Source organism: Aquarana catesbeiana, linkage group LG05 (genome assembly GCF_042186555.1).
Source record: "Aquarana catesbeiana isolate 2022-GZ linkage group LG05, ASM4218655v1, whole genome shotgun sequence".
Lineage (NCBI taxonomy): Eukaryota > Metazoa > Chordata > Amphibia > Anura > Ranidae > Aquarana > Aquarana catesbeiana.
In genome coordinates, this window is record NC_133328.1 from 571,319,295 (window position 1) to 571,343,197 (window position 23,903).

At 46.4% G+C, this 23,903-nt stretch overlaps 1 protein-coding gene across 4 annotated transcripts in view; it reads left to right on the top strand.

Moving 5' to 3' along the window:
• The window catches only part of PTDSS1 (phosphatidylserine synthase 1), a 135,503-nt gene that overhangs the window by 61,740 nt on the left and 49,860 nt on the right, over positions 1–23,903 (top strand). For all 4 annotated transcript variants that reach the window (XM_073632004.1, XM_073632002.1, XM_073632005.1 and 1 more), the window contains one exon: positions 20,125–20,216. In XM_073632004.1, the coding sequence (XP_073488105.1) occupies positions 20,125–20,216 (92 nt within the window). The remainder of the gene's footprint in view (positions 1–20,124; positions 20,217–23,903) is intronic.

Genomic DNA, 23,903 nt, shown 5'->3' on the forward strand with positions numbered 1-23,903 from the left:
TCCCCCTCCCACCCCTGTGCCACTTCTCCCCATCCCTCCTCTGTGCCACTTCTCCCCATCCCTCCTCTGTGCCACTTCTCCCCATCCCTCCTCTGTGCCACTTCTCCCCATCCCTCCTCTGTGCCCCTTCTCCCCCTCCCTCCTCTGTGCCACCTCTCTCCCTCCCACCCCTGTGCCACTTCTCACCATCCTTCCTCTGTGCCACCTCTCCCCCTCCCACCCCTGTGCCACTTCTCCCCCTCCCACCCCTGTGCCACTTCTCCCCCTCCCACCCCTGTGCCCCTTCTCCCCCTCCCTCCTCTGTGCCATCTCTCCCCCTCCCACCCCTGTGCCACTTCTCCCCATCCCTCCTCTGTGCCACTTCTCCCCATCCCTCCTCTGTGCCACTTCTCCCCATCCCTCCTCTGTGCCCCTTCTCCCCCTCCCTCCTCTGTGCCACCTCTCCCCCTCCCACCCCTGTGCCACTTCTCACCATCCTTCCTCTGTGCCACCTCTCCCCCTCCCACCCCTGTGCCCCTTCTCCCCATCCTTCCTCTGTGCCCCTTCTCCCCCTCCCTCCTCTGTGCCATCTCTCCCCCTCCCTCCTCTGTGCCATCTCTCCCCCTCCCACCCCTGTGCCACTTCTCCCCCTCCCACCCCTGTGCCACTTCTCCCCATCCTTCCTCTGTGCCCCTTCTCCCCCTCCCTCCTCTGTGCCATCTCTCCCCCTCCCACCCCTGTGCCACTTCTCCCCATCCCTCCTCTGTGCCACTTCTCCCCATCCCTCCTCTGTGCCACTTCTCCCCATCCCTCCTCTGTGCCACTTCTCCCCATCCCTCCTCTGTGCCACTTCTCCCCATCCCTCCTCTGTGCCACTTCTCCCCATCCCTCCTCTGTGCCCCTTCTCCCCCTCCCTCCTCTGTGCCATCTCTCCCCCTCCCACCCCTGTGCCACTTCTCCCCATCCCTCCTCTGTGCCACTTCTCCCCATCCCTCCTCTGTGCCCCTTCTCCCCATCCTTCCTCTGTGCCCCTTCTCCCCTTCCCTCCCCTGTGCCATCTCACCCCCTCCCACCCCTGTGCCACTTCTCCCCCTCCCACCCCTGTGCCCCTTCTCCCCCTCCCTCCTCTGTGCCCCTTCTCCCCCTCCCTCCTCTGTGCCATCTCTCCCCCTCCCACCCCTGTGCCACTTCTCCCCATCCCTCCTCTGTGCCACTTCTCCCCATCCCACCCCTGTGCCACTTCTCCCCCTCCCACCCCTGTGCCACTTCTCCCCATCCTTCCTCTGTGCCCCTTCTCCCCCTCCCTCCTCTGTGCCATCTCTCCCCATCCCTCCTCTGTGCCATCTCTCCCCATCCCTCCTCTGTGCCACTTCTCCCCATCCCTCCTCTGTGCCACTTCTCCCCATCCCTCCTCTGTGCCACTTCTCCCCATCCCTCCTCTGTGCCACTTCTCCCCATCCCTCCTCTGTGCCCCTTCTCCCCCTCCCTCCTCTGTGCCATCTCTCCCCCTCCCTCCTCTGTGCCACTTTTTCCCATCCCTCCTCTGTGCCACTTTTTCCCATCCCTCCTCTGTGCCACTTCTCCCCATCCTTCCTCTGTGCCCCTTCTCCCCCTCCCTCCTCTGTGCCCCTTCTCCCCCTCCCTCCTCTGTGCCATCTCACCCCCTCCCACCCCTGTGCCCCTTCTCCCCCTCCCACCCCTGTGCCACTTCTCCCCCTCCCTCCTCTGTGCCCCTTCTCCCCCTCCCTCCTCTGTGCCCCTTCTCCCCCTCCCTCCTCTGTGCCATCTCTCCCCCTCCCACCCCTGTGCCACTTCTCCCCATCCCTCCTCTGTGCCACTTCTCCCCATCCCACCCCTGTGCCACTTCTCCCCATCCTTCCTCTGTGCCCCTTCTCCCCCTCCCTCCTCTGTGCCATCTCTCCCCCTCCCACCCCTGTGCCACTTCTCCCCATCCCACCCCTGTGCCACTTCTCCCCATCCCACCCCTGTGCCACTTCTCCCCCTCCCACCCCTGTGCCACTTCTCCCCCTCCCACCCCTGTGCCCCTTCTCCCCCTCCCTCCTCTGTGCCATCTCTCCCCATCCCTCCTCTGTGCCACTTCTCCCCATCCCTCCTCTGTGCCACTTCTCCCCATCCCACCCCTGTGCCACTTCTCCCCCTCCCACCCCTGTGCCACTTCTCCCCATCCTTCCTCTGTGCCCCTTCTCCCCCTCCCTCCTCTGTGCCACTTCTCCCCCTCCCACCCCTGTGCCCCCTTCTCCCCCTCCCACCCCTGTGCCCCCTTCTCCCCCTCCCACCCCTGTGCCCCCTTCTCCCCCTCCCACCCCTGTGCCCCCTTCTCCCCCTCCCACCTCTGTGCCCCCTTCTCCCCCTCCCACCTCTGTGCCCCCTTCTCCCCATCCCACCCCTGTGCCACTTCTCCCCCTCCCACCTCTGTGCCACTTCTCCCCATCCTTCCTCTGTGCCCCTTCTCCCCATCCTTCCTCTGTGCCCCTTCTCCCCCTCCCTCCTCTGTGCCATCTCTCCCCCTCCCACCCCTGTGCCCCCTTCTCCCCCTCCCACCTCTGTGACCCATCCTACCTCTGTGCCCCTTCCGCCCCATCCCTCCTCTGTGCCCCATCCCTCCTCTGTGCCCCTTCCGCCCCTCATCCCTCCTCTGTGCCCCTCATCCCTCCTCTGTGCCACCTTCTCCCCCTCCCTCCTCTGTGCCACCTTCTCCCCCTCCCACCTCTGCGCCCCTTGTCCCCCCTCCCTCCTGCCTGCCCAGATCTGCACTCCTATTTTTTAGTTGTGAACAAGGTCTAATGTGCTGCAAACAAGCTACAAACGTATGCTGCTGCATTACCATAGACTTGAATAAAAGGAGTTGAGATGCTTTAACTCCTTCCAAACTCAATATGCAGCTTCATTTTTGAAGCACAGATGTTTTAATAATGTGAACAGCTCTGTGCGCTGTCCATATTATCAATTGCAGATTGTTTTACTAGGCGTTTGAGGAGAGTAAAAATGCACATCAAATGCCTGCCTTTAATGCCAGTGTGAAACCAGGGAAAACCCGCATCCAATTGGCACATATGTGAACCCGGCCTAAGAGTGAAGACTGCAATTGTCATTTAAAGTTTGACAGCTGAAAATTGGCCTGGGCAGGAAGGGGGTGAAAGTGCCCAGTATTGAAGTGGTTAAATAGACCCTGTCACCAGACAGTTCATTTCAACGACAATCTCCCATAAGATTTTGTGTGCATTTAATATATTTTGGTCATCTCATTTACCTGCAAAATCCTCCCTTGTGTAGACCTCCAATAGCTGCAAGACTACTGCTGGGTGCCGCCATCTTGGATGCCTTGTCAACAGCCCCAGCCGACTCGGAGCTGTCACCCAAGTGACACTGGCAGGCATCACTAAATGGCGGAATGCGGTCCGGATCCAGACCGGGTCACTGTCCCATCCAGACCGCTGCAGTCCCACCATTTACAAATGGTTCTTCCCCCAGCCTCTGCCACTGTCATTATCTCAGCAGAGCAGGGAGCTTGCAGCAGAGCCACTCTGGACAGACGGCGGGAGCTGCCACAGTTAAATTTTCACGTTAACTATTCTGTGATTGGTTGCTAGGATGCAGGATGGTACTAGCAACCAATCATCAGCTTGTTAATACGAAAAGGTAATTCCAGCAGCTCCCTCTCCTGTCCTCCATCCAGAATTGTTCTGGCCCCAACTCTCCGCTCTGATGTACACCTGTGGGGGTCTGTGATGTGAAGTGAGGGGGGGGGGGAGGGAAGAGCTGCAGGGGCTGCAATGCTGAGGTGGGGGGCAGAGGACACTACTGTGGGGATGGTGATGTGAAGACAGAGGTCACCGATGTAGAGGGGGGGGTGAAGTGGGGGCAGAGGACACCGCTGAGGGGGGGGGATTGTGATTTGCAGGGGGTACTAAAGAAGTAAGAACGGGATTGTTATATAAGAGGAGGGGGGCTGTGATGTGAAGGACCTGGGTGATCACACAAGTATTCAATTCGGACCTCTGCTGGAAGAAAACTTTAGTAATCGGGCCTCCATGACTCTTAAAGGGGTTGTAAATCCTCCTCCTTTGTTGTGTGTTTTTTATTTTTTCTTATAAATCTGTCATACTTACCTCCACTGTGCAGTTCGTTTTGCACAAAGTGGCCCCAATTCTCGACTTCTGGGATCCCACGGCGGTGCTGGCAGCTCCTCCCCGTATCAAGTGTCCACGTTGGGGAAGGCCCTCCTAAAGTGGACACCCGTGCGGGGCGCGCTCCCGAGTCCTGCTTCTGTGTACATTCACCCAGAATACAGGACTCAGCCCCACCCCCCGTGTTGGATTTGGTTGACAGCAGCGGGAGCCAATGGCTGCGCTGCTGTCAATCTATCCAATCAAGAGCCGAGACAACGGGCAGAGAGGAAGAGCGCGTCTCAGGTGAGTAAAACTGGGGGGGGGGGGTAATACTTAAAATCTGGCCTGTTAGCGGGTCCTGAGGACAGGTATTGAGAACCACTGGCTTAATACATAGGATGCATTAAGGTGAAAAAAAAACGAGGGTTTACAACCCCTTTAATTTGCTATCACTGCTATTTGTCCTGTTTACGATTATCATGAAAATTGAAAGTAAAAAAGGATATCCTAAATTTTGGGTTGTCTCCAGGAAAGTAATAGAGGGGAAATCTTCCAATGGGGACACTATTTCTGGTGACACCCCAAGATTCCCTCACTTTGGAGGGCTATCCCCCCACTTCATGTTTTGGTTATGGGACAGGAAGTGAAGAGAAATCTTTCCTATGGGACACAGATGGTTAAAAAAAAAAAAACCTGAAGGGTCACAGCCTTCCCTTAGAGCCCTTTCACACTGGGGCGGTGCGGGTGGCCCCGGTAAAATGGCGCTATTTTTAGCGACGCTCTACAGTCGTTTTAGTGGCGGTATTCGGCCGCTAGCAGGGGCGGTTTTACCCCGCTGCTAGCGGCCGAGAGAGGGTTAAAACCACCTCAAAGCGCTGCTGCAGCAGCGCTATGCCGGCGGTATAGCCGCGCTGCCCCATTGATTTTAATAGGCATCAGCGGTGTATACACCGCTCCTTCACCGCTCCAAAGATGCTGCTAGCAGGACTTTTTTTACCGTCCTGCCAGCGCACCGCTCCAGTGTGAAAGCCCTCGGGGCTTTGACATTGGAGTGTGAGGAGCGGCTCTTTCAGGGCGCTTTGCAGGCACTATTTTTAGCGCTGTAGCGCCTGCAAAGTGCCCCAGTGTGAAAGGGGTCTTACTTTATCCAAAATGCAAAAGAAAGTTTTGCCTTTTTACACTTTGACCCCTTTCACACTGAGGAGCTTTTCAGGCGCCTTCACGCTAAAAAAAGCGCCTGAAAAGCTCATGAAAACCGATTTTCATTAAAACCAAAGAATGCTTTCACACTGGGGCAGTGCGCTGGCAGGGTGGTGAAAAAACGCCCCTCTCCATTAAAATGAATGGAAAGCTCTTCAAAAGCACCTGAAAAGCTCTTCAAAAGTGCTCAGTGTTTTACTGGCAGTTTACAAGCGCCTCAGTGTGAAGGGGGCCTTTGGGCCACTTTGTTGATCACTTTTCATGTGCTGGCCATGTTTGTTGTTTTGAATTCTGGAATGAAAGGTGAATGTGCGGGATGAATTTTTGTATAAGGGTCTCCTTAAAGGGATAGTTCACCTTTTACCACAAAACTGCCTATGCAGATAAGGGGCATATGTAGGTAAAAACAAACTGTGCATCCCTGACTAAAGATGAATAATACCCTTGCTATAGGTGTAGGCCATTTACATTCCTTATGAAGCCTGACTGGAATACTCCCAGGATGTTGCTAAAAGAGGCCTAACAGTCACTTGTCACCTCCACCATCACAGGAGTGAGCTCTTTCTCTGATTCAGACCTCCTCACATACGCTCTCTCCCCTGATTTCTCTCCTCACCATTTGAGAGCTCAGTCCTGTGATGGTGGAGGTGAGCACTGACAATTAGGCCTCACTTGGCAACATCCTTGGAGTATTCCAGTCAGACTTCACAAGGTATGTAAATGGCCTACACCTATAGCAAGAACATTATTCAACTTTAGTCAGAGCTGCCCAGTTTGTTTTAAGCGCTTCAACTCCGGAGGATTTACCCCCTTCATGGCCAGGCCACTTTGTGCGATACAGCACTGCGTTACTTTAACTGACAATTGCGCGGTCATGCAATGCAGTACACAAATAAAATTTGATGTCCTTTTCCCCCCACAAATAGAGCATTTTTATTTTATTTATTTTTTTGGTGGTATTTGATCACATCTGCAGTTTTTTTATTTTTTGCGCTATAAACAAAAAAAAAGACCGACTATTTTGAAAAAAAAAATATATTTTTTACTTTCTGCTATAAAACTGTAAAAAAATCAAATTTCTTCTTCAATTTAGGCCAATATGTATTCTGCTATTGGTAAAAAAAAATCACAATAAGTGTGTAGGGATTGGTTTGTGCAAAAGTTATAGTGTCTATAAACGATGGGATATAGGGGTTAACATCGGGGGGCAATCAAAGGGTTAAATGTTCCCTGGGAATGCTTTCTGTGTGGGGGGTGCTTGTATTGTAAGAAGACAGAGATCCATGTTCCTGCTTAGCAGAAACACAAGATCTCTGTCTTCTCCTGTCACAGAACGGCGGTTTGCCTTTTTTTACCACCGCTCTGTCTGCCTCAGGAATGATTGGCGGGTCCCGGGGGACATCGGGTCTGCCAGACCTGCTGATTGGCTCCCACTGTGTCCAATCACACAGGAGCTGGTCGCCAGCGGTGTACACCCCACACCCAGGAAACGAAATCTTGTACAGGTACTTGATTTTGCGCTGAAGGGCTGCTCTGCCGCAGTATATATGCATGGGGTGGTCGGGAAGCGGTTAAAGGGGTTGTAAACCCTCGCAATTTTTCTCCTCAATGCATTCTATGCATTGAGGTGGAAAACCTCCTGTAGTGCACCAGAGCCCCTCTTTTACTTACCTGAGCCCGATCGTTCCTGCGCCGGGGACGAGCACACCCGCTCCAGCCAGTGTCTCGGGTCCTGATTGGATAGATTGATAGCAGCGCAGAAACTGGCTCCTGCTGCTGTCAATCAAATCAAATGACGCGGGGGTGGAGCCAAGTCCGGCTGTCTTTGTCAATGGATGCATAAGCAGGACACATGAGCGCGGCCGCACGGGTGCCCCGAGGGAGAGCGATTCTCCAACGGGGCACTCGAGAAAAGGAGGAGCCAGGAGTGCCACTGAGGGACCCCAGAAGAGGAGGATCGGGGGCACTCTGTGCAAAACCAACTGCACAGAGGAGGCAAGTATGACATTTTTTTTTTTTTTTGTTTTTTAAAACATTGAATGTTTAAATATCCTTTAATCTACAAAAGGTAAAGGTGAATTATCCTTTTGAGTCTGGATTCACACTGTTGCCTTGCATCAACGCACATTTTGCCGATTGGTGCGCTGCGGCTCCATTTACTCTTGTGTTACAGCGCACCATAAGGCTGCATTCACGCAGATGATTAGCACGGAGCGTGAGAAACGATGGATTCCTGTGTCTGAAATGACATGTATGTGCACATAGCTGCATTGCTTAGCCCATACAAGGCAATGACAGGCTGACGGCGGCTGCATCTATTCATGACCGCTCACACAGCCAGTGATTGCCTGTGGAGGTCATGGCTGGAGGCAGGCAGAATGCAGACAGCCAACCGCTGCAGGTAATCATCCTGTCATTATGTATTGGCAGAGCGGCTGCAGCTATTCGCACATCTATCATTCCAGACGCAGGAATCTGCAGCTTCTTGTCACTGGAGATCGTGTGCTAATCGCCTGTGTGAATGTCGCTGTACATCTGGTAACCATGCCTTGTGGTGCACTATGTTACTAAAAGTAGTCCATGCACATTTTATGGTGTGATGGGCACCTATTCAGTTAAACCCAACACATGGAAATGCACAGCACCAGTGTGATCCCAGCCTAAAGCTACGATAAAAATGTTCTTGGGAGGAGTTCATAAAGAATAATAGAAATGTTGACAGTTTTTTTCCTTTTTCTGCTGCTCCAGGCGCTCTCTAGTGTGGGTCATGTGACAAAAAAAAAAATAGCTGTTGTATATGATGTCTGCTGAAAGGTTCACAATTGTAATGCCTACCCTGTTTCCCCGAAAATAAGACCTAGTGTGATTGTCAGTGATGGCTGCAATATAAGCCCTACCCAGCGGGGGTCCCCACGTTTAGCTGCAGGTGGCAACCCCCATTGAAAGCAATGGGATGCTCCCGCAGATAATTGTGACCACTCGCATGTAATAGCCTATGCAGTGATCACATGCGAGTGATTCGTCTCGAATGCAGACTGCCAGCATCCTGGGACAATCAGTCGCATGTGATTCGCTGCGTGGGAGATTACGTGTGAGTGGCTGCGAAAAGCTCCGAAAGACGACAGCCTCCCATTGCTTTCAGTGGGGCTGCTTCTTGCAGATAATCGCAGGGATCCCCTTCCCCCCCCCCCCCCCGGGGTTCTCGCACCTAATCGGAGGCAGGGTGCATTCACAGATGCATTTAAATTCTGTTGGTGTGTCGCCAGTTTTTGGTTTTAGTACACGAGCAGAAACGCATTATTATAATTCTATGGTGAGGTTACATTGTTGCATCAGATAGGGTCTTAATACTGAGCATTGTTAATGGCAGGATGAGCTCTATAACATTACATGAGATGGGGGTGGGGAGAACTGCCTCCATTTATATACTGGCTGTCATTAGATTCCTCCTTAGGGGGTTTTCCCCAGAGGTTGGCTGGGTCAGCTCTGTCATTGCCGTCCACATGACGGCCATCTGGTCAGCTGGAGAAGAGATTCTGTTTTGTCCCCCTCGCCGGTCTACTCAATGGGAGCTAACCGCATGCTAAGATTATTATTATTATTATTATTATTATTATACAGGATTTATATAGTGCCAACAGTTTACATAGCGCTTTACAATATAAAAGGGAGACAATACAGTTACAATACAATAAAATACAGGAGGATTAAGAGGGCCCTGCTCAGAAGAGCTTACAATCTAATAGATCTAAGATACACACACCCATTCTGTACATGTTCTTGCTTTGCCAGATGGATTAATGGATTAGAGGATCTTGGGTCATACATGTTACAATCTTGTTATCTAATCCTGTTTGTTCTGTATTTTCATGCACACCACACACACACAAATAATAATTGTACAATCCAGTGTTAAAGTAGAACTATAGGCAAAACTTCTTCCTTTTTATTTTTTGCTATCTGTTTCCCATTAGGGAGATTTCCCTTCACTTCCTGTCCCACAGCCAAGACAGGAAGTGAAAGGAAATCCCTGCGAATTAAAGGAATCCTTTGGGGCCCCCAGGTCACCAAAACTAGTGTCCCCATTGGAAGATTTCCCCTCTATTACTTTTCTGGCAACCCAAAATTTTTTTTTTTTATTTTTTACTTTCAATGATAATGGTAAACAGGACAAATGGAGAAGGGGAATCTCCTTAAAGCAGAGCTCCAGGCTCCTTCATAAAAGCACTGTAACTGCTGACTTTTAATATTGGGGCACTTACCTGTCCACAAATCTAGCGGTGTCCTCAAACAAGTGGATTTTTCAATCAGCTCTCGAGTGCCACTGCCGCCATCTTGGCTAAGGGAAACTGGCAGTGAAGCCTACTGTGCATATGTGAAGCGCACTGCGCTTTGTGAATGGCCGGTTGTGGGGGGGGGGGAGTGGAAATGGGTACCTGTCAAAACCTGGAACCACCTTCCACAACCCCCCCAAAAAAATGTGCCAAATGTGGCAGCGGAGGAGGCAGATAAGCAGAGCTTCCCCTTTTTGGTGGAGCTCTGCTTTAAAGAGGATGTTCACTGCATCTGAGCGCCAAAAACACTTTTTAATTCTTTAATTAATATTTAAAGCAAATTTCCCCCATCCATCCACGTCTCCATGCTTTCGTTTGTTGAGAAATTACTTTGAACCCCCCCAGCATTTCTAGCTGTGGCCATCTTGAGTAAGGGCAAATAATTAATGTAGCATTTTACTTTCTGGAATCCATCAGCCCTTAGCTCAAGCATGCATGCAGCAGGGTGGGGGAGATTTAGGCCTCATGTACACTGCTGCTGGTAAACGGATGTTTAGAAGCAGTTGGGCATTTTTTTTTTTTCAACTGCCCCTCAACTCTCCTCTATATTATCTTATCAGTACATGTACACAGGGGCGTTTATAATGGTTTCTAGGCAGTTGCGTTTAGAGGCTTTTTTTGGAACTCAAAAAAAATGCGTTCAGAATCTGAGTTTAGAGGCATTTCAAACGCGTTTAGAAGCGTTTCGTTTACAGGCGTTTTTCATTTTTGGCTATTTTGAACAAAAATAATTTTTTTTTTTTTTTTTTGTAAACGCGGCTAAACGACCGTTTTTAGACGCTGGTTTCTAGCTGTCAAGTTAAATCGTTCAGGAGAGGTTGAAGCCTTACTAAAACTGGAGCACGCAGAATTTGGTGCAGTTGTGTATGTTAGCCAATGAGCTTCTAACTTCAGCTTGTTCAATGAAGCTTTGACAATAAAACCTGGAAGCTGATTGGTTTCTCTGCAGATCTGCACTAGTTGTTGCACTCTCTGATTTTAGTAAATCTCCCCCAGTATACTAAGCTGAGAAAACCCCTCCTCCGCTCCTCCCCTCCTGAAGGCTCCTGGGATGTGTGGCATCATTTACCTAGACAAGAAACCAGGAAGTAACTAAATGTAAAACAAGTAAATATGATACACTTTCCTATTTAGTAATGCTAGCAACATAAGGATTAAGAAGTAATCGATGTTGATTTGGAGAGTGAAGTTCCCCTTTAAACGGGGGGCACAGGCAGCAATAATAACCTAATAATAGGAGTTCCAATTCCTTCTCCACTCTATTCAAAAATACAACAAATAAAAGTTTTGCCTCTTTAGTTATACTTGAAAGGTGAAAGATATGGATATTACCGGTACTTCACAGAAAACCTTTTCTGTCACATTCGTTTGCTTAGAGCTGAAGAATCTTGTCTGATCGGTGATTTATATCGCCTCGTCTAGATCTGGAGCTAGAAAATCTGCTTGTAGCTTCTGACCGGCCAAAATGACCTTTCACCCCGTCACTCAGGCTGACCAATACGGACAAAGTCAGCAAAACTGAATACGGAAGCTTTCCATTACATCCTATGATAAAGTATCATAATTGTACACTCACTGACCACTTTATTAGGTCCACCTTGCTAGTACTGGCTTGGACCCCCTTTTGCCCTAATCCTTCGTGGCATGGATTCAACACGGTGTTGGAAACATTCCTCCGAGATTTTGGTCCATAGTGACATGATAGCATCACACAGTTGCTGCAGATTTGTCAGCTTCACATCCTCGATGCAAATCTCCCGTTCCACCACATTCCAAAGGTGCTCTATTGGATGAGATCTGGTGACTGTGGAGGCCATTGGAGTACAGTGACCTCATTGTCATGTTCAAGAAACCAGTGGTGAGATTTGAGCTCTGTGACATGGTGCATTATCCTGCTGGAAGGAGCCATCAGAAGATGGGTACACTGTAGTCATAAAAGGATGGACATGATCAGCAACAATACTCGGGAAGGCCGTGGCATTTACACATAGTTACATAGTAGGCGAAGTTGAAAAAAGACACAAGTCCATCAAGTCCAACCTATGTGTGTGATTATATGTCAGTATTACATTGTATATCCCTGTATGTTGCGGTCATTCAGGTGATTATCTAATAGTTTCTTGAAGCTATCAATGCTCCCCGCTGAGACCACCGCCTGTGGAAGGGAATTCCACATCCTTGCCGCTCTTACAGTAAAGAACCCTCTACGTAGTTTAAGGTTAAACCTCTTTTCTTCTAATTGTAATGAGTGGCCCCGAGTCTTATTAAACTCTCTTCTGCGAAAAAGTTTTATCCCTATTGTGGGGTCACCAGTACAGTATTTGTAAATTGAAATCATATCCCCTCTCAAGGGTCTCTTCTCCAGAGAGAATAAGTTCAGTGCTCGCAACCTTTCCTCATAACTAAGATCCTCCAGACCCTTTATTAGCTTTGTTGCCCTTCTTTGTACTCGCTCCATTTCCAGTACATCCTTCCTGAGGACTGGTGCCCAGAACTGGACAGCATAATCCAGGTGCGGCCGGACCAGAGTTTTGTAGAGCGGGAGAATTATCGTTTTATCTCTGCAGTTGATCCCCCTTTTAATGCATGCCAATATTCTGTTTGCTTTATTAGCAGCAGCTTGGCATTGCATGCCATTGCTGAGCCTATCATCCACTAGGACCCCCAGGTCCTTTTCCATCCTAGATTCCCCCAGAGGTTATCCCCCAGTGTATAGATTGCATTCATATTTTTGCCACCCAAATGCATTATTTTACATTTTTCTACATTGAACCTCATTTGCCATGTAGTCGCCCACCCCATTAATTTGTTCAGGTCTTTTTGCAAGATTTCCACATCCTGCGGAGAAGTTATCGCCCTGCTTAGCTTAGTATCGTCTGCAAATACAGAGATTGAACTGTTTATCCCATCCTCCAGGTCGTTTATAAACAAATTAAATAGGATTGGTCCCAGCACAGAACCCTGGGGAACCCCACTACCCACCCCTGACCATTCTGAGTACTCCCCATTTATCACCACCCTCTGAACACGCCCTTGTAGCCAGTTTTCAATCCATGTACTTACCCTATGGTCCATGCCAACGCACCTTATTTTGTACAGTAAACGTTTATGGGGAACTGTGTCAAATGCTTTTGCAAAATCCAGATACACCACGTCTACAGGCCTTCCTTTATCTAGATGGCAACTCACCTCCTCATAGAAGGTTAATAGATTGGTTTGGCAAGAACGATTCTTCATGAATCCATGCTGATTACTGCTAATGATATCATTCTTATTACTAAAATCTTGTATATAGTCCCTTATCATCCCCTCCAAGAGTTTACATACTATTGATGTTAGGCTAACTGGTCTGTAATTCCCAGGGATGTTTTTTGGGCCCTTTTTAAATATTGGTGCTACATTGGCTTTTCTCCAATCAGCTGGTACCATTCCAGTCAGTAAACTATCTGTAAAAATTAGAAACAACGGTCTGGCAATCACCTGACTGAGTTCCCTAAGTACCCTCGGATGCAAGCCATCTGGTCCCGGTGATTTATTAATGTTAAGTTTCTCAAGTCTAATTTTAATTCCGTCCTCTGTTAACCATGTAGGTGCTTCCTGTGTTGTGTAATGAGGATAAACACTGCAGTTTTGGTTACTGAAGCCCCCCGATTCACTCGTGAAGACTGAGGAGAAGAATAAATTCAATACCTTTGCCATCTCCCCATCCTTTGTAACCAGATGTCCTTCCTCATTCTTTATGGGGCCAATATGGTCTGTCCTCCCTTTTTTACTGTTTACATACTTAAAGAATTTCTTGGGATTTTTTTTGCTCTCCTCCGCTATGTGTCTTTCATGTTTTATCTTAGCCGTCCTAATTGCACCCTTACATTTCTTATTGCATTCTTTATAAAGTCTGAATGCTGAGGATGATCCCTCAACCTTGTATTTTTTGAAGGCCTTCTCCTTTGCTTTTATATGCATTTTTACATTGGAGTTAAGCCATCCAGGATTTTTGTTCGCTCTTTTAAATTTATTACCCAATGGGATACATTGGCTAATGCCCTTATTTAATATGCTCTTAAAGCAAACCCATCTCTCCTCCGTATTCTTTGTTCCTAATATTTTATTCCAATTTATGCCTTTTAACAAGGTTTGTAGTTTAGGGAAGTTGGCTCTTTTGAAATTCAGTGTCTTTGTGTTCCCTTCATGTTTCCTATTTGTGTGATTTATACTGAAACTAATTGACCTGTGATCGCTGTTACCTAAATTGCCCCGTACTTCCACATCTGTGATCAGGTCTGTATTGTTGGTAATCAGTAGATCCAGTAATGTTTTATTTCTAGTTGGTGCGTCTACCATCTGACCCATAAAATTGTCCTGCAAGACATTAAGGAACTGGCGAGCCTTAAATGAATGCGTGGTTCCCTCCTCCTAGTCTATGTCTGGATAATTAAAATCCCCCATTATGATAACACTTCCCATCCTTTCTGCTAATCCAATTTGTGATAGGAGATCCGTCTCCACTTCCTCCCTCAGGTTAGGGGGCCTATAGCATACTCCCAGTATTATTTTCCCCTTAGCTTCATACCTTTGGAGCTCTACCCATAAGGATTCCACCTCCTCCCTAGCTCCCTCAGTGATGTCATCTCTCACATTCACTTGTACATTATTCTTGATATATAGGCATACCCCTCCCCCTTTTTTACCCTCTCTATCCTTGCGGTATAGGGTATACCCTTGAATGTTTGCCAGCCAATCATGAGAGCTGTTGAACCAGGTCTCTGAAATTCCCACAAAATCCAAATCCTCCTCGTACAACAGTATCTCTAGTTCACCCATCTTGTCCGCCATGCTCCTGGCATTAGTGAACATGCCACATAGTTTAGACCGGTCGCATATTGTCCTCGTATTGGGTGTTTCAAGATTGCAACTAGGACTTGCTACTATACTCACCTTGTGTTTTTGTGCTTTGGTTAACCTACCACTAATGCCCCCAATACTACCCTCTGGAATATCATCCGCGCTGGCTATCACTGTCTCTGGACCCTCCCCCCATCGCCTAGTTTACACACGATGCTCAATTGGTACTAAGGGGTCCAAAGTGTGCCAAGAAAATATCTCCCACACCATTACAGCACCAGAAGCCTGAACCGCTGATACAAGGCAGGATGGATCCATGTTTTTGTTTATGCCAAATTCTGACCCTACTATCTGAATGTTGCAGCTGAAATCGAGACTCATCAGACCAGGCAACGTTTTTTTTCTAATCATCTTCTTCTATTGTCCAGTTTTGGTAATCCTGTGCGAATTGTAGTCTCAGTTTCCTGTTCTTAGCTGACAGGAGTGGCACCCGGTGTGGGGTTCTGCTGCTGTAGCCCATCTGCTTTAAGGTTCTATATGTTGTGCGTTCAGAGATGGTATTCTGCATACCTTGGTTGTAACGAGTGGTTATTTGAGTTATTGTTGCCTATTATCTTGAACCAGTCTGCCTGTTTTTCTCTGGCATCCAACAAGGCATTTCCTCCACACAACTGCCACTCACTGGATATTTTCTCCTTTTTGGACCATTCTCTGTAAACCCTAAAGGAGATGCCTGTGAGTGAAAATCCCAGTAGATCAGCAGTTTTTAAAATACTCAGACCAGCCCGTTTGGCACCAACAACCATGCCATGCTCGGAGTCACTTAAATCCCCTTTCTAACTCATTAGGATGCTCGGTTTGAACTTCAGCAAGTCGTCTTCACTACGTCTAGATGCGTAAATGCATTGAGTTGCTGCCATGTGATTGGCTGATTAGCAATTTGTGTTACCAAGTAATTGAACAGGTGTACCTAATAAAGTGGCCGGTGAGGGTATATACCGAGTATCTGGATTCCTAGCAGTCTTGGCTGGTTCCTTTATGGAGAAGTTTATTTCCATTTTCTGATAACGGTTTAGGACTCTCTAATAACTAGTAGGAAATCTCTTTTCACTGATTGGATTGCATTGTGTTGGAACGTTCAGTGAACATGAGATGTGGATTGTGCCCGGCTGTAGTGCGATGGCACGTAGACCAGGGGTGGCCAATTGAGTTCTATAGAGTTGCACTGGTCACTGTAGAGGACGTGGTATTTTTCTTCTCCGAGAATAAGAGGCTTACAATCTTTGGTTGCCGGCACTGGCGGGTAGAAAGCCGTATAATCCTCAGAAATATGTCGCTGGTTGATCAGCAGATTTTACTTGTTTCCCTTTTATGAATTTTGGTTCTGTAAATGTTGGACAGGAAGAGTTATTAGTCATTAGTATCTTCTGCTGTAATGGAACAATCACAGACACTCTTCAGAGTATATTTAGAATGTGTTCACACCTGTATGCATTTTTGTGCGCGTTCACGGATCTTGTCGCAATTGCGGTGCCATTCATTGTTAATGGCAGTAAAGGAAAGGGAAATGGGGGGGGGGGGATTGGGACTTTGCATGAAACATATCACTGGGGTAAAATGAATCAATCACTTAAGGTCAGTAAATTAGTACATTGTTAATGGCACCCCAAACACGGCAACCAGACGCGTATTTTCAAAATGCATAAAGCTTAATGCCCAAAAAGGTACACAGGCTTCTTTGGGACAACTAGGGCTGCCCTATGCGAGAGGGGTGAGAACTAGGGTTGCACCAATATATCAGCCAATGCAAAAACATCCGCTATTAACTTCAGTGCAAAATCGCATCCCTTTTTTTACTTCAGTGCAAAATTGTGTTCCATTGACTACAAAGCAAAATTGCGTCCCATTGACTTCAGTGCAAAAACACTCCCTATTGACTTAAGAGCAGGATCGCATCCCTTTGACCTCGGTGCAAAAACGCGTCTCATTGACTTCAATGCAAAAACGCCAGCCCCATTAATTAAATTTTTTTTAAAAAGTGTTTAAAGAACTGTTTATTTCAGTTATCCGCCAAGTGCCTCCTGAATTTTCGGTCCAGAATTTTCATTTCAGTGCACCACTAGTGAGAACGCATCAAAACGTATATTCATAAGATGCTGGGTGTGAACCTAGCCTTAGTGAATCGGCTCCAGGTAGCCAGTGGTCAGTATATAGCTTAGTGATGTACCAAATGGGTTTTTTGGTGCCGAAACCGATACCGAAAATAAATCTTCCTTGATCCCGAAAACTGATACCGAAAGTGCCTGTTTTTAAAAAATATTTTTATACAGGAGATGGTCAGAGACTGCAGACATGATACAGGAGATGATCAGAGACTGCAGACATGATACAGGAGATGATCAGAGACTGCAGACATAGTAAAGGAGATGATCAGAGACTGCAGACATAGTACAGGAGATGATCAGAGACTGCAGACATAGTAAAGGAGATGATCAGAGACTGCAGACATAGTACAGGAGATGATCAGAGACTGCAGACATAGTACAGGAGATGATCAGAGACTGCAGACATAGTACAGGAGATGATCAGAGACTGCAGACATGGTACAGGAGATGATCAGAGACTGCAGACATGGTACAGGAGACGATCAGAGACTGCAGACATAGTACAGGAGACGATCAGAGACTGCAGACATAGTACAGGAGACGATCAGAGACTGCAGACATAGTACAGGAGACGATCAGAGACTGCAGACATAGTACAGGAGACGATCAGAGACTGCAGACATGGTACAGGAGAAGATCAGAGACTGCAGACATGGTACAGAAGATCAATGCAGCCTCACAAGTGCCCATCATTTGCAGCCTGCCAGTGCCCAGCAACCTACCAGTGCCCATCATTTGCAGCCTGCCTGTGCCTCACCAGTGCATATAAACATACACATATAAAACACACACACACCCTTTTTAAAAATTGGCAGCTGCAGCTCTGTACCTTCAATCTCCATGCTGGGTACTGCACTGTAGGGGGAAGCAGAGAGCACAGCACACACTGCTAGACCCCTCTCCCTTACTTTCACTTTCAGAGTAAACCGCGTGACCGAGCTCCTGCACAGCCGATTTACACATCGGCTGAGGAATCCATATGCAACCACTGCTCAGGGAGAGAGGGACATTACACAGAGACCCCACAGGCTGCCTGCAGCATGGACGAGGAGGGAGGGGAGGGGAGAAGGAGAGAGTAAGGACAGGCGCTCCAGAATGACACCCCCGTGACGGGCGGCACCAGGGGCGGGGCCCCGCCCCATTTTCGGCGCCATTATCGGCAAGAATTCTCTTTCGACTTTTTGCCGAAAGGGCCATTTTCGGCCGATATGTTTCGGTGGCCGAGATTTCGGCCGAAAATCCCTAATATAGTTGGTACGCAATAATGCAAAGTTGGTACGCAATAATGCAAAGCCCGAGGGCTTTCACACTGAAGCGGTGCGCTGGCAGGAGAAGAAAAAATCTCCTGCTAGCCGCATCTTTGGAGCGGGGAAGGAGCGGTGTATTCACCGCTCTTGCCCATTGAAATCAATGGGACAGCGCGGCTATACCGCGGTAATACCGCGGCTATAGCCGTGCTATACGAGGGGTTTTAACCCTTTTTCGGCCACCAGCGGGGGGTTAAAACCGCACCGCTAGCGGCCGAATACCGCGGTAAAACAGCGCTAAAAATAGCGCTGTTTTACCGCCGACGCCCCCTACCGCCCCAGTGTGAAAGGGGCCTTACTGCACCACAGAACAGCGGAGAAAATAACTATTTGATCCCCCTGCAGATTTTGTAAGTTGCCCACTTACAAAGAAATGAAGTGTCTATAACTTTATCATACGTGTATTTTAAATGATAGAGACAGAATATCAACCAAAAATCCAGAAAAAAACACATGATACAAATGTTATAAATTGAGTTGCAGTTTATTGAGTAAAATAAGTATTTGATGCCCTACCAACCAACAATAATTCTGGCTCCCACAGACTGGCTACAGTATGTTGTACACAGGTTAGTCCTGTCAATTTAAGAAGGTGCTCGTTACGACAACTCGTTTTGTGTATAAGGCCCCATACACCCTATTAGATTTTCTGCAGATTTTTGTCCTCAGATTTACCAAAACCATATAATATGAGGTCAAACCTTAAGATCTTCAAGTTGTATGCAATCAGGCAGGCCCTTGCACTACATGGTTTTGGTAAATCTGAAGACAAAAATCTTTAGAAAATCTAATATTGTGTATGGGGCCTAAAAGACACCTGTCCACAGAATCTCTTTCTTCCATTCAAACCTCACCATCATGTGAAAGACTAGAGAGCTGTCAAAGGACATCAGGGACAAGGTTGTAAACCTGCACAAGGCTGGAATGGGCTACAAGACCATCCGCAAGAAGCTTCGTGAGAAGGAGACCACTGTTGGAGCAATTAGTTGCAAATTGAAGAAATACAAAATTGCCCTCGGTCTGGAGCTCCATGCAAGATTTCGCCTCATGGGGTAAGGATTATCGTGAGAAAAGTGAGGGATCAGCCCAGATCTACATTGGAGGAGCTTGTGAATTATCTCAAGGCAGTTGGGACCACGGTCACCAAACAGAACATTGGTAACACAATACGCCATGAACTCAAATCCTGCAGCTTCAGCAAGATCCCGCTCCTCAAGAAGTCACATGTACAGCACCATCTAAAGTTTGCCAATTAACATTTAAATGATTCTGAGAAGGTTTGGGAGGAAGTGCTGTGGTCCGATGAGACCAAAATTGAGCTCTATGGCATTTTTTCTCAACTTGCCGTGGTTGGAGTAAGAAAAATGCTGACTATGACCCTAAGAACGCCATCCCTACAGTCAAGCCCGGAGGTAGAAACATTAAGCTTTGGGGCTGTTTCTCTGCTAAAGGGCCCAATGGATGAGGCCATGTATTGTAAAATCTTGGATGAGAACCTTCTTCCCTCAGTCAGAACACTTGATGGGTCGTGGATGGGTCTTCAGCATGACCATGACCCAAAACAATACCGCCAAGGCAACAAAGGAGTGGCTCAAGAAGAAGCACATTAAGGTCATAGAGTGGCCTAGCCAGTCACCAGACCTTAATCCTATAGAAAATTTATTGAGGGAGCTGAAACTTCGAGTTGCCAAGCGACAGCCAAGAAACCTTAAGGATTTAGAGAAGATCTGTAGAGTGGACCAAAATCCCTCCTGAGATGTGTGCAAACCTGGTCACCAACTACAAGAAACGTCTTACCTCTGTGCTTGCCAACAAGGGTTTTTCCACCAAGTACTAAATCATGTTTTGCTTGGGAAAAAAAATTACTTATTTTAGTTATAAACTTCAACTCAGTTTATAACATTTTGTATTGTGTGTATTTTCTGGATTTTTGGTTGATATTCTGTCTCTATCATTTAAAATACACCTATGATAAAAATTATAGACCCTTCACTTCTTTATGAGTGGGCAAACTTACAAAATCTGCAGGGGATATAATAATTATTTTCCCCACTGTATATACCAACTAATCTACCGTATGTACTTTTTGGTTTAGTAAAATAAACAATAATATAACTACAATGCTGCATAAGTAATTATCGACATGCCTTTTCTTTCTGTGTTGTAGGGAGAACACAAGTCAAGAAGACAATATTTGGAAAGGCATCCTTTCAGTCATTTTCTTCTTTCTAATCATCAGTGTCTTAGCTTTCCCTAATGGTAAGGTATTTATTTATTCCATATGAAAGCCAGTATCTGGTTGTAGATTATGAAATGCCTATAAATCTCCAGTCGACAACGTAAAAATATAAAAACTGTCCATCTAGGTCTGAGATTTATGTATAACACAGAATGTCCCCACTAATGCCCGGTACACACGATCGGACATTCCGACAACAAAATCCATGGAATTTTTTCAGACGGATGTTGGCTCAAACTTGTCTTGCATACACACGGTCACACAAAGTTGTCGGAAAATCCGATTGTTCTAAACGCAGTGACGTAAAACACGTACATTGGGACTATAAACGGGGCAGTAGCCAATAGCTTTCGTCTCTTAATTTATTCTGAGCATGCGTGGCACTTTGTGCGTCAGATTTGTGTACTCACGATCGGAATTTCCGACAACGGATTTTGTTGTCGGAAAATTTTATAGCCTGCTCTCAAACTTTGTGTGTCGGAAATTCCCATGGAAAATGTGTGTACGGGGCATTACAGTTACAGGAGTAAATTGGTGTCCTCTCTCCACCCACAAATTTCTGACTGGACAGTAAAGTAGTAGCAGTTGACTGATGAGGTCATCTCTGTGCTCATTGTGCTATCTCCTCCTAGCAGTATGTTTCTTGTCAACAAATTTGCTTGCAGCATACCCAAATGAATCCCAGTCCTGTCTGTCCCTGTCCCAGTCTGAGTGCTGCTTTATTGGGAATTGCAGGTCAAATTCAGGGACTTGCTTTCGGATTAAATAAAAATGCATTCAATTATTGATACTGGGTTGCAATTATTTGCATCTGAGACATACTGAAGAAGTGCAAAACAATTAGGCTTCATGTACACTATCCTCCTCTGGATGCAGAAAAACCGGTACCACGGTTTACATGAGTTTTTGCCTCATTCAGAGCTCATTGGCCAAAAGGTTCCTCTCCTGAATGCAATTCTTCTGCTTTCAGGAGAGGAAGGTTAACCCTCCACTAAATGCGGCAGCTCCTAGGCTTTTTAGCAGAGCTTGTGTACATGGACACATAGGCTTTTATCGAGTTGCGTCTAGTGGCTTTTGGCAAAAAAAGTGAAAAGCTGCTAAACATGAGTTTAGGAGCAGCCAGTGTACATGAAGCCTTATGGTGCCTTTCTGAAAGCCTATGGCCTGCTCCTTGCTTCTGAACTCTTGAATTCATCAGACCAGGCCACCGTCTTCCATTGCTCCATGGTCCAGTTTTGATGCTCTCTTGACCATTGTAGGCGCTTTTGGGTGTGGACACGGGTCAGCATGGGTATCCTGACCGGCCTGCAGCTACATAGCCGTGTGTACAAACTGTGATTAGAGATGTAAAATTTCCGGAAATTTTGAAGCTCGGGAAAAAAAACAATTTTTTTCTCCTTTTTGGGGAAAAAACGGAAATTTTCAGAAAAATTTTTAAAAAATGCTACATTAGCACTTTTTTGTCTTTTTAAGATTGAAAGTCATTTTGTTACTTTAGGAACATAAAATATGACTATGGACAATTTGACTTGGCATAAAATGATCACAACTAGCATATTAAAAATATAGTGTAGCCAAACAATTATCACAAACAGAATTTATTTTTTTATAATATTTATTTGTAATAAAGGGAGCAACAATCTCCTGAACTGCTTACTAGTTTATGTGGAACAGCCAAAAAGCCTCCACAAAACAATTTTCAAAACCAAAAGTAACAATTTTTCATATTTCCTCTCCACAGTGTTAAATAAAAATAACCCCATTCTCATACAAAGAATTGAAGATGGGGGAAGTGTTAAGAAGAGAGTGGGACTAAGTTTCAATGGACATTTAATCAGAATCATTTTCTGAGCTGAAATTGTCAGTATCCGTCTCTGCTTCTGCAGCTACTCTTTTTTTTGTCCGTCATTCTAAAAACTTAAGGTGAACACCCTGTCTTAAAATAATTTATTCATCACGTTAAAATAAAATATTCCACAAATTTTTTTTTTTTTTTTTTTTTTTCAATTTTTCGGAAAAAAACAAAAAAGCCTACAGGGAAAAAAAACGTTTTTTTTTTTTTCCGGGCCGTCACATCTCTAACTGTGATGCATTGTGTGTTCTGACACCTATCAGAACCAGCATTATTTTTCCGCAATTTTGAGCTACAGTAGCTCTCTTCTATTGGATTGGACTACAAAGGTCAGCCTTCTCTTCCCATGCGCATCAATGAGCCTTGACCACCAATGATCCTGTCACTGGTTTTCCATCCTTGGGGCACTTTTGGTCCTGACCACTGCAGACCGGGAACTTCCCACAAGAGCTGCAGTTTTGGAGTTGCTCTGGCAGTCGTCTAGCCATTATAATTTGGCCCTGGTCAGTCACTCAAATCCTTACACTTGCCCATCTTATTTCTGTTTTCAACTTGAGGGACAAGGAGCCAGTAGCATGTACTACCATGGAAGGAGTTTGCTGTTAGCAAGAGAGAGCAGAGTGACAGAGATGAGCTTGTTTAGCCTTGTACACACCATGAGAATATCGAAAACTAATAGGTTACTAGAGTTGCAAAATTTTCGTAAGACAGAATACGACTTCCCACGATGATGTAAAGTATTGTAATGTATTCTTCAAAGCATGTGCAGTCTTAGACCCCATACACACTATTAGATTTTCTGCAGATTTTTGTCTTCAGATTTACCAAAACCATATAATATGGGGTCAAACCCTAATGCCCTGTACACACGGTCGGATTTTCCGACGGAAAATGTGTGATAGGACCTTGTTATCGGAAATTCCGACCGTGTGTGGGCTCCATCACACATTTTCCATCGGATTTTCCGACACACAAAGTTTGAGAGCAGGATATAAAATTTTCCGACAACAAAATCCGTTGTCGGAAATTCCAATCGTGTGTGCACAAATCCGACGCACAAAGTGCCACGCATGCTCAGAATAAATAAAGAGATGAAAGCTATTGGCCACTGCCCCGTTTATAGTCCAGACATACTTGTTTTACATCACCGCGTTCAGAATGATCGGATTTTCCGACAACTTTGTGTGACCGTGTGTATGCAAGACAAGTTTGAGCCAACATCCGTCGGAAAAAATCCTAGGATTTTGTTTTCGGAATGTCCGAACAAAGTCCGACCGTGTGTACAGGGCATTAGAGTTTTAATTTGTATGCAGTCAGGCAGGCCCTTGCACTACATGGTTTTGGTAAATCTGAAGACAAAAATCTTCAGAAAATCTACTAGTGTGTATGGGGCGTTAGGCTCTGTTGACACCTAGGCGTTTTTGGGTGTTTCTCTGCTCCTAAGCCTAAGCTCTAAAAACACCCAACAAGACAGATCCCATTCATTTCAATGGCCCCTGTTTTACATCTGAGTGTTCTGTCACCTAAAGCAAAACGCCCATCACTCAAAGTACTGGAGCTTCTTTTTTGGCGTTTTCTGCTTTTTACATTGGTGACCCTTTGATCTGTACAAAATTGCGTGACTTTCTGCCTGAAACCGAAACGCCTAGGTATAAACAGAGCCTAAGTCAGTTTATTATAGATGAACACTGTACTGAAAAAATGAAAATCAATCGTTTTGTTCTCTTACGATAAAAATGATCATGCTTGTCTCTTCAAATGTTTCACTTTAACTATCGTGATCAGTCTCGAAAGCTGTGTATTAACAACCAGATTATTAAACTCCTCTTTTTTTTTTTTTTGCCCGATTTTCTCA